Raw genomic sequence first — 12174 nt, forward strand, 5'->3', positions numbered from 1 at the left:
CTTCATGAAATGGCTCCCTCTTTGGCCTCCCCCACTTTATATGTGCACAGCCTGAATGCAGTCCAGGGATCAATGGATCCCAGTGCAAAAATAAATTAACCTTACATTACACTACAGAACTTGCAACTTCCTCTTCCACCCACAAGTCATTCCTGATAAAGATATATATGCATTATGGATATACAAGCTGTGCTGTAAAGGAACCATTTCCCTATATACATAAATATTTCATAGGAAACTTCTGTGTATGATTAATTTTGCAGGTAGCTATAAAAAAAAATACTCCTCTGGAGCTTAAGAAGATGGAACTGCCTTTCTATCTAGTTTGTTTGGGGAAGAGTTTGCTGATACAAGCACCCCAGTTTCCAGAAGATGAATTACTTAAGCAAAGAGAACTCTGAATAGGTTTGTTACCAGCTAATATACAAGAGTAAAAAAGAGTTTTAAAGTGACACACAAATTGTATCACTCATCATCCTGGTATTAAACCTGTATTAACAGTTTTGAAAGACCTGAAAAGATCGCACAGCAAAATAATCCATGCCTGTATTCACAGGGCTACAAGCACATATAGCTCTAGCATCGCCCAAACCCTGAATGTAGTGATGAAATGTTACGGTTTGAGAGAGGCTACCACACAATTTGAGAATAAGGGAGGTATGTTGCGTTCATATAGCTCTTACCTTTCACAAGAACTTTTGGAACTTTTGTATGGCTGGCACAAAAGGCACTGTAGAGCTTGAAACGATCAGCATAATAAAGGAATGACCCACCCAAGGAAAATAACACTTTCTAGGATCAAGAGAATGGAAAGCAGAGAATTTTAGCTGCTTTGTTTGTTTTTTAATAGTGCATTCAGACATTCTATAAAGTATACAATACTTTTTCTCATCCCTCCACCCATATCATACGACTAGAGCTTTTGAGACCAGAAGGAGAAGGAAGTTGGTAATTCAGAATACAAGGAATGTCTTAAGTATCAACCAATTTCATTGGCAAGCCTCAATTTCAAGCACGATAAGAATATAAAACAAAAATCGCACAAGACTCCACTTAGAACATTTTTTTGATGAACAACCTTGAAGTGGGGGGCGGGAGGGGGGAAGGGCCACTGGAGTTTCCCTCTCTTCCTAATAACATCTTAAAATGAAATGTGAATTCGTAGGAATTTATTTATTTATTTATTTAATATACTTCCCTTTACCCAAGGATCCCAGGGCAGTTTATAGTATTTACCCCCCTACATTTTGCCATCTGGACATTTATGATGGATGCTTTTGGGGACCAATAAGAAAACACTGGCCCCTTTGGAGGAAAGTGGACATTTTCATTTCTGAAGGAGGTAGTTCAGAAATCTAGAATTCCCTCCTACCTTCAGAGGGAATGAGGAAAGTTTCTGGGTAGCATCCATAGCAACAGACCATCAAAAGCTGCCTCATGAAGGGAGAGATCACTACCAAGAAACTGACCTTATTATTTATTTAATGCACAGCCCTACAAGAAACCCACACCTAGGGATCATTTACCACACAATCCTGCTCTCTTACAGAGGTCAGATGAAAGTAAAAAACTGAAGAGAACAATCTGCACTTAAATGATAAAGATTTATAGAACATGCACATATTCCTGTTTAGTAATGTTATAACCTAATAATGAAATATTTAAAACATTTTCCAGTTCCTCTGATACGGCTTCTTTGCAATTAGTTTTTACTTTTTTTCTTTACATTTCTTTTATGTATTATGTAATTCCTGGTAACAGGAAAGAGAAGGGTAATAAAGAAGTGGCTTTCTTTTCTGCTTTTTTGTCAAGAGCAAACAGAGTGCAGTTTATAGTTCAGATTTCCAGTGTTATTTTCTAGAAAATGGCACACTAGCCTTGCCTGAACTGAGGTCTTAAGACAATGAAATTTCTGTTATTTACTCTAAACAAAAATACAAGTGAGAAACTGGATATGAAAACATCCTTATAGCATACTATGAATTGAATTGAATTGAATTGAATTGAATTAATGCAGAGTTAGGAGTAATGCTACTGATTAATTAAAATAAATGCTTACTTTAAACTGGTCAACTTTTTCAAGCTTTTCCAGATCTGGAACCAACCTCACCCCATCTTCAAGCGTTTTCAGGAATTCAACCTGAAATGCCACCATTTCAGTCAAATTTCCAAAGAGAACGTCAAGCTGGTGAGAAAGAAATAGGGAAACATGGGTTGAAAATTATTCCTCTCACATAAAATATGGAAAAACACATTATCTCTACATTTTTAGACTCCTAAATGCCAGCAATCTGATTTTAGTATAAAAGTCTAATCCTGCTAACCAGCCTTTATTTGAACATGTTTGCCCTTACAAATCCTTGGCAATATCAGTCATCAACTTCATTATGCTCAAAAATCCATTTCAGAATTTCACGGTTCAAATCTACACTGCATCTTGTTTAATTTCAGCCAACAAACCTTCCTGAATAATATACTGGGGAAAGTTCCATACCTCTTCTTGAGTGAGGAATGTTTCCTTTTGCAGAGGCATCAGGTATCTCTCCATTAGACAATTTAAATCCTGAAAGTAAAAGAAAATTACTTTAGCTGCATTTTCTCCCAATCCTAGAAAGTACAGGTTTAAAGCATCTTCCTGGAGCTGGTTTGCACATAATGTAAACAGAATTTAGCAAAGCGCTGCTCTGGTTCTCCAGAAGCGGCTTAGTCCTGCTGGCCACATGACCCGGAAGCTGTACGCCGGCTCCCTCGGCCAATAAAGCGAGATGAGCGCTGCAACCCCAGAGTCATCCACGACTGGACCTAATGGTCAGGGGTCCCCTTTACCCTTTAAAAGAGACTCAGCATGTCTGATCTAAGCATTGGGCTCATACTCTCCCCCACCCCTCTCTTCATTCAGTGTGGCAAAGAAAGGTTTCTACCTTGTTAACCTTCAGTTGCAAAGAACCCCTACTTAGTGAACCATAAATTGTGGTAAAACACAATGATTGGTTAAACAAGCCATCTTAATAAACCATTAGCTAGGTTACATGAGACAGTAAACAAAGCCAAGGCTTACAAGGACCATGCAAACATGTGGGCTCTCAGAGAGCCATTTGCAGCCACTTAGCTCCTGCCAGAACTTTGACATCAGCAGGGAATAGAAGAATGCCATGCTCCACCAGGTTTGTGACTAAGAGACAGAAGCTTAACACTGGGGATTTCACAAATAATCTAATGGGAGTGCTTGCAAAGCCAAACATGCTTGGTCTTGTGAGCAGGATACAGAGGAGCAGCTACTACTCCACCTGATTCTAAGTGTCCACCACCACCACCCTTTCTTGTTCACCTCACTAAGCTTATCCAGGACTGGAGAAGATGGGAGCTGGCGGTGGCGATGTTCAGAGCACCCATGCCCTTGTGAGGATTACACATTCCAGCATCACTTGTGGGAAACTGAGGGTTGTACCAATTTCCCCGCAGGGATGCTAGGATGCGCAGTCCCAAGTGCTTTTCTGTGTCTGCTTCTTCCCTTTCTCCTGCATCAGCTAAGGTTTACAGGCCATGGGGTGGGCAGGTGAAGGCAATGGAAGACAGTGGACAGTCCAGTTGCCCATGCATTTTATGTGCAGGCTTCAGGGGAGCACACACAAAGGATCAAGCCCCTTTCAGGGTGAGCGCATCCCTCCACACTGCCTTTTATACATGCCTATTAAGCATTTCCCAAAAGCAGTTCACCTTGACATATGTGCGTTCTGTTTCAAGGAGTTCACAAATAACCTTGCGCAGTTTGTCAGCATCGGTTAGCTGTCTTGTAGTGGCTTGCTGAGGCCCAGTAAATTCCTGAGGGGTCACACAAGAGTCAGACGAATTCATCTCATGAAGACTGCGACAAAAAGCAGCAACCTGTTCTGTGCTCTTTAAAATTAAAAACACACATATAGCCGATGTTATTTTCCAGAAACAATGGTGCCATCGTTACCAGTCCCATTGAAATGTCCAGATTAAGCTATCATCATTGTTTCTCCGATTTAAAGCACTTCAAATTACCGGGCTCTTCTAAAGCAAAATGTAGTATATTGCATCGACAACATAACAATGCAAATTACACATGATTACTTTTCTAAAGGAACTATGCGATGCTGTACACAAGGTAATTAAAGCATTCTACAAGCACAGTCCTGAAGCCTGCTGCACTAGGAAATAGCTGCTTAGGACAGGATTTACCAACTGCTGCATCAGCATAACTTCACAAGAGGTTATATCAACAGTGCAGAAATGTTATTCAGATGTCGCAGTAAGAGAGCTGGCTCAAATGTCCAGGTTTGAGATGCCAATTACTGAGATATTCACACCCTTAGGAGTTTGCTAGAATTGCTTGACACAAGATTGTTCCCAGGAGGCCAAGCAGAGAAGACACTGAATATGCCTTTTATTTTAAACTGACAGGTTTTACTACCACCCGCTTGTTTACCTGATTTGCCATTTTGTTGTTTCTGAGGGAAAGGGGCACGATGGCACTCCACAAAAATTGCCCAGCTGCGCCGCTATCTGGACAGGGATAGACTAATTTCTGTTCTCTATGCTCTGGTAATCTCTAGGTTAGATTGCTGCAACATGTTATATGTAGGGCTGCCTCTGAAGACTGTTCAGAAACTTCAACTGGTGGGGGGCCACTAGGGGCGCATTGGAAGATGGCCGACAATACCATCTCTCCGACCCACACGGGGTAATTAAGAGGCTGTTATGGGAGTAGGCAGCCTCCCTTGTTGCCCCAAGGAAATGGGGAACACTGCCCTTGCCTGCTGTGCCCATAAATCACCCCCTAATTCAAAAGAAGGGGGTGAGGGCCCTAGGCAGAATACCCCCGTGTGGACCTCAGCTCTCCTGGACGCTGTCTCTGATCGCGCACTAGCTGCAGCAATTTGGAATAATTAATTACAAAAGAAGCAAATGCACATATTTCAAGTGAAGAAGGGGAGTGAAGTCTGCTAATTTAAGTGACCTCTGCGAAAGAAGACGATGGGTTGGAGAAACAGAAATATTTTACGATGAAGATACACCAAAGGCTGGGTATGTTGACAACAGGACTGAATGGGGGGGGGGGCTTTTTTACTTTCCTTCTATGTGATTTACAAGAACCCCTCCTCATTAGAATCGTCGGTTGAACTGACCCAAGCAGGATGATTAAGGTCTGTGTGGAGATAAACTTTAACCAAAAGTATGCTTTATGGAGATCGAGAAGCAATAAGAGCTTTTGGAATGGCGCAGCAATTAATTCGGAGTCGCCATCTTGCCAAAGGATTTATAGCCGGGAGGAGGAACGGACCTGCATTCCTGGTGAATCTCCTCAGAGGTTTTGAGAAAGGAGGCAGATTGGTGAAGATTAATGACGCTAAGACTGTTTTGATGTATGGAAGTGATGTTATATGGAAAACGTCTGGATATGGCTACTGGATAAAAAAAATAACATCCACGCAGGATTACAAACTGTTCTAACCAGCTTGTGGAGACTATCAGAGGTCACAAAGAGAAAGGAAAAATATATGAAAATAACAACAAGAGATGTGGAAAAACAATAAGAAAGGACTGGGTAGTACTGTGAACATCATAAGGTTAGATTTGTGGACATTAAAACAGCAGTAAGAAGCAAGAAGTTGATTGGATCCCCTTCAGAACTTGAAATATGGGTACCCCCAACAAAAAATTAAAATTTGGCTGTGTAATTTGGAATTTATGTAATTTGGTTTGATTTGATGTGATTGGTCGGTTAATAAAAAAATATTCTTTAAAAAAAACCAGAAACTTCAACTGGTATAGAATTGCCAGGTTGCTCAGTGGGAGAAGACAATTTCAGCATATTACACCAATTCTGGTCCAGCTGAACTGGTTGCCAATTAAGTTTCTGGGCCCAATTCAAAGTGCTGGCTTTGACCAATAAAACCTTAAATGGATTAGGACCTCACTGAGGTGACTATCCATTTGTGCAATGCTCTCCCTAGGAAGGCTCATCCGGCACCATCATTACATATCTTTACATGCCAGGTGTTTGTTTGATTAACCTTCTATGGCTTTTTAAATGTGTTGGTGGGAGAAGGGTTACTGATTTATGTTATGAACTGTCCTGTGAACCTCAAATGAAGGGCAGTATACAAATTTAATTAATATGACGACAACAACAACAGAAAGGTCCAGAAGAACTGACAATAAGCTAGACTGTTGCTGACCAGAAATGTCAATTAGAGGGTTGGAAGCTTGTAGCCACTATCTGATATCAAGAAAACCAAAGAAGGGGAGTCTCAAAGCAAGAGTTTCTACACAGCCTATTATTAGCTGATAAGCTCAAGAGCAGGAAAGCACAACACATAGAGGACAGTCAGTAGAGCATGAGACTCTTAATCTCAGGGTTGAGGGCTGAAGCCCCATGCTGGGCAAAAGATTCTTGTATTGCAGGGGGTTGGACTAGATGACCCTTGGGGTCCCTTCCAACACTCCATTTCTACGATATGCCAGGAGCGTAAACAGGAGCATCTTGGTTGGGGTCAAGGAATATGGAGATCTGAACTGGAAGGGGTGTTTCTGGTTCCAGTTCTTAGAAGAGGGAAATGTATCCTAATTATCCACAGATCATGAGGACCAACTGAACCTCTCCAGCTACCATATGACCCTTGGAGAGCATATCAAAGGCATGTAGGAAACTAGAAAGCAATTGAGTTTGTTTATTGGTATGTGGGATAGATAAGGTTGGGTAATTTAAACAGAGACTTCAGCACAAACTTATTTTTAGAGACTCTCTCCTACTGAATCTTTTTAGGATTTAGCTTGTGCTAACAAAAAGCTAAACACACACACACAACACTGACCCAATAAAAGTTACATAGCTTATGAAAATATTATTTCATATTGCAATATGTGTGTGTATGTTTATCATACAATGTGTATGTAATATACACACGTATTCCACCAAGTTTGCATTTGATTGTGAAGTTTATGGTTTGCTGAACCAGAAACAGAGCTCTACTGCCTTAATGAATATTGTGTTTTGTTTTTTGTGTGATTTCCATGAAGACCAATGAATTTAAATACATGACAAAAGGCTTATGAGGCCAGAAGGTTTATAAGCCAGCAGGGGTTATATGGACATGCCTAACACAATTTTGATTGCTTAGAAAAAGGACCACCATGGTTGTGCAAATTGCAGTGGTCACCCATAAAGCCAAGCCCCACACAGAGGAACCGTTTAACACACAAGACATCAAAGAACAAACACAAGTTTTAAAGAGAACTACAATCATGGACTTATTGACAGGGCATGTCAATATCCTGACAAATACCGGTTCATAATCATTTTCAGAAGTTTTTACACAAACTTTTCTATCTTTAGACAAATTGCCTGCTATTATATCCAGAAGGAACAACACGTGATTCTTTAACATGCCAAAGATACAAAATACAACCAAAAAACTGTACTTGGAATTCTTAGCTGCTATAAGCATGAGCTTTCATAGGCAAGAATCTACTTCATCTGAGACCTACTTAATCACATATCTTTAAAGTTAACTGATAGGAAAAGCAATAATTATCTCATCCACTAATATGGATCTTTTCTTGAAAAATATGTGTATTAAAGATCAGCATTTATTACATATTTTAAAGAGAAGTAGTAATTGCTGGAGATCCAAATTGTCACACACTTCGGTTGGCCATAATCTGCATTTTTAGGCTTGCAGAATTGGATGCACCCAAGGACCAATAAAAGCCACATTAAAAATGCTTTCCCCCCCTTTCCACAATACAATAACATTTTGCTCCCCAAGATTTCTACCTCATCCAACTATAAAACAGCTGAATCTCAAATTTCACTGCTTATTTAATGTTCTTTCAGCTGGATAACAAATTTCACCCCCATCTCACCTTGTATGATATTCTGGTGACCCAGATTATTGCATGTTCAAGGCAAGACTTGGAAAATCACTCAATTTGCTTTGATAGCATCAGCCAATTATTCCTTTAAAATGCAGCATAACAACATAACATTCTCTCATTATTTCCGCTACGGTATATGGTAGATCTCACCATATGAAGCATATGCCGAAGAGAATCAGAAGCTCTCCCAGTGCCTTCATTTGTGGGCTTACGTTTAACTCTCCAATAAACTGACATCACCAAAACGATGTTACTCTGACAATACCATTATTCGCCATTTTCAGCAATAAAAAATGGACGGAGGGTAGACACACCCCACATCGAGATTTCTTGACCTACTTTACGGGTAAAAAAAAAAATACATATTCTCATTCCAATTCATAGTATTTCTGACTGCTGGATACCTTCTTGCATGTTAATGAGAATGGGCAGCTACCGGATTCCTCTTGTATTCCTCTTCAGACTTTACACGCTCAATAGAGTCAACTAGAATGAAATTCTCTTATTTAAGCTGCAGAGTCAGTCCTTAATTCTCCCTTTCAAGGAGCTTTCGAAAAAGTACTCAAGCAAGGACAGCTTAAACTTGAAAGGAAGAAGCAAAATCCCCGGTGGAAAATAAATGTCTATTGCCTGAGGCTCCGGAGAGCTGATTGGCTACAACCTGTGCTGCACAAGAATATTAACATTTCCAGAAATAAAGCAGGTTGCCAATTAGAAATCTTTGAAAGCCAATAGCTGGTAAGAAGTTTAGGTAAGATATTTTACAAATCATACTAGTAGACGGTGAGAGAACGTAATTAATGTGCTTTGAATGCAAAAAACAAAATGACTGTCCTTCATTGCTAAAATATAAGGGGGAAACATGTTCAAAATACTTTGATAATTTGAACAAAAATCATGACTCTTTGCTACCATCGCTAGCTAATTAACTGCAGTGCTAAGATCCAGCTGCCTTAATTTAGATGAAAGGTAACAAACGACCAGCAGTTTTTTCTCCCCAAAAGGGGATTTGAAATCAAAATATCAAGTCAAAACAGGGCAGAGGGTGCATTTTACACCCACACAACCAAATCAGCACAGCTCATTTCAGGAATGATTAGTACAAAATATATTTGCCCATTCAGAGTGGGTACTATCCACACTCTAATTTAGCTTTGTGATATCATTATGTAGGAAAATTAGAGTTAACAGGTTTCCTGACAACTTCATGCAGAAAACCAGATTTGGCTTTGTCACGAATGAAGAAAGACAGAAAACCAAATCAGAGTATGGACAATGCTTTTTGCTCTTGCTCTGAATTAGCACCATGGTGTTGTCACTTAGCCAATCTGATGGGCTGTAATGACAGGTTGTTATCGTGATGGCCATGTGATCCCTGACTGGCTCAGATTCTCTAAAGAAGAAGCCCTTTGAGCTTTTCGTTTGCTTGCTTTAAATTATACTGAGCCTGCGGATTGGGGAGAGAAGCAGCCCCCAAAAGAGGGGGGGCTATACCAGAGAAGCAAGGGGGGGCTATATAAAACTTTTCAGCCTCTTGAAATCTCCTTTCCACCCCAAAAAACATTTTCATGGGTACCAATTCAACCCATCTGTGTGTACATATATGTACATCGTGTGTATTACAGGATAATACAATGGTTCTCCTCCCGCAGTGTGCATCTCAGTGACAACCAGACCAGATGTGAATTGAACAGCACAATGCTGTTAAAGTGTGGTGGGGGTTTTTTTAGCAGAAAGCAAAGAGATGCAGTTGGAAACATCATGGGGATGAGAGGTCAACCAAATCCTTCCTTCTAGAGGTTTGCTTTTCCCAGCTTCATCCTATATTGCAGTACATCAATTTTGTCCAAAAGAAATAAATGAATACCATTAACACACACACACACACCATACTTCCAATCCTGGATCAAGCCTAAGAAGGTTTGTTCTTTTCTATACTACTGACCTAAGTATGTGTAGTTCAAGGTGGCTAATAAACATTTTGGGTAGGCATTTAAGGCTTATTAGAATGTCCTATGAAGACTAATGATGCAACTGATATAACATAGTCTGCAGAAGAAATCTAATTGTAGATGTACAAAAGCACATTTAGTGTTGTACAAGGAAGGTGCTATTGCTGGAAAGATTTGATTTAATTCAGCACAAATATAATGCTATGATAGAATTAGGAATGAAGTACATAAAAGAACCACTTTTCAAGCATACACCCACATAAGGTTAATCAAGTGAGCTCCTATAATCTTTTGTTATTAAAGAGTCATAAATCACATAAGAATACAGGAAGAATGTGATGAGTGCTATTGTGCTATGCGGTATAGCATTATATATGAACTATTCAACTCAAAATATGAATTCAATTGCAATGTTTTCTCCAGTGTAAACACACACCTTTAACACAGGTTAAACAAGCAGTGTAAACACACACCTTTAAAACCTTTAACAAAAATCCAGAATTAATTCAAAAGTATGTCTCTTTATAAACAAAACATGCATTTCAGCATATTGAGAGCACATTGAATAAATGGCATTTCGTTTATACAAAGCATTCCTTATTGTTTCCATTCCTTATTGTATTCTTCTGCTACAGAAGAGATTACACAAGTTAGAAAGGTATTACACTCGTCTACTGAGTAGTAATGACTCAGCTAGTTGAAAAAAGTTGGTCATCAACGATGTATGTTTTGCTACATAGAGCTGACAAGCTACTGCATTTTCCCCTAATATACATATTTATTAACCTTAAAAACATATCTTTAATCTAAGAGGTGGGTTCCTAAACTGTGGTCCATGGACCAGCAGTAGTCTGAGCTTCATTTAAATGGTCCACGTCATGTCCACATTAAATATTCATATTGATTCCTAATTGTATGTTTATTGATTCTTTTATTTCTTATTTTATTGCACAACAATCTGAATTCTACAGAATTCAAATTGTGATGCAATGAAATACGGTATATATGAAACAAAAGAAGCATAAACAGACAATTAAAAGCAATATTTTATCCAGAAAAGTGCACTGCAATTGCTACAACAGGCAGAATAATAATTAAGGGATCCCACCAAGACCATCAGCAATATTCAAGTGGTCTATGGGGGAGAAAGTTTGGGACCACTGATCTAAGACATCTGCAGCTGAAAAGAAGAAAACCTCAGGACATGACCACTGTAGTTTGCAAAATGTAAAAATCTAGATAAGAGCACAAACACCCACATAAGAATATTTTAAAACTATGAACCAGTTTCCTACTACTCACTTTAAAAAATGAGACATACCCTTTCTAAACACCTTATTAATCCAGCAAAGACCATACTTAACATTTTAACATCTACATACCTCTAGAGGTCAGAACCTCCCTTCTTTTCTAAGCCAGAAAACCCACGCAGCATCACTTACTGTAATAGGTCCTGCAGGAAACCAGAGTGCAAACTTCAACAGCCTCCTGCTTGTAATATGAGCTCTGCATCTGAGCTCTAGTAGCTGATGCAATTTTGCAGCTGCTTCAAGCTTGGGAATACCTCCTGCTAGCAGACTTCCACTGTCTAGCTATCAAAGGAAGGGCTATAGGCTAGTTAGACAAAGGGGCAGGAAATCTGAGGCCATGAGGTTTTTCCTTCCTTTCCACTATGATATCCTAACAACACCATTTGTGGATTAATTCGTAACCAAGAGCCACCTCCCACAAGATTAATTTCTTACCTGGATACAATTTTGAGATTGGATATTTCATGTAACTCACATAAATATAGTCACATATGATAATTACACACACATTTATTTTATTACGTGTACACCCCATGATATACCACCAAATTCAGCTTCCTGCCTTGTGTTAATAAATATTAAAGTGCTTGTCACATGTGACAACCTGCATGTATTACAAACATGGAATTTCATTCACAAAAAGTGGCATTCATTAATAAATTTGTATTATGTGAAGCTGTCCTCAGGCAGAAGTTGTAATTAGTAAACTATTCTGGGGAAACCATTGCAATACAGGGACACAAAAGGAAGCTCAGACCTAATTACCTTATCTGTTACTAATTATCAGAAAAATTCTGAAGGAGTTACATGTTTTCAGCGGAGTGTAAAATGAAGGCACTCATCAGACAACTTTTGAAATGCATGTCCTTTTAAAGTTGAATTGTATTTTTGCACACACAGTTACAAAAACAACAAGCTCGTCTTCACAAAGCACCCACAAAAGTAAACTAGGATGCTCATATGTTAATAAACTCCCAATTGGGATGGGCATCCCAATTAACAATCCA

At 39.2% G+C, this 12174-nt stretch overlaps 1 protein-coding gene across 11 annotated transcripts in view; it reads right to left on the bottom strand.

Moving 5' to 3' along the window:
• Nucleotides 1-12174, bottom strand: part of TIAM1 (TIAM Rac1 associated GEF 1) — a 189154-nt gene that overhangs the window by 13720 nt on the left and 163260 nt on the right. For 10 of the 11 annotated variants that reach the window (XM_081859259.1, XM_081859263.1, XM_081859253.1 and 7 more), the window contains 4 exons: nucleotides 3718-3897; nucleotides 2495-2563; nucleotides 2060-2185; nucleotides 684-792 (listed from right to left, as the gene is read on the bottom strand). In XM_081859259.1, the coding sequence (XP_081715385.1) occupies nucleotides 684-792; nucleotides 2060-2185; nucleotides 2495-2563; nucleotides 3718-3897 (484 nt within the window). The remainder of the gene's footprint in view (nucleotides 1-683; nucleotides 793-2059; nucleotides 2186-2494; nucleotides 2564-3717; nucleotides 3898-12174) is intronic. The other variant, XM_081859254.1, reaches the window with a different exon arrangement.

The sequence above is a fragment of the Podarcis erhardii genome, assembly GCF_964252035.2.
Source record: "Podarcis erhardii genome assembly, chromosome: 4".
NCBI lineage: Eukaryota > Metazoa > Chordata > Lepidosauria > Squamata > Lacertidae > Podarcis > Podarcis erhardii.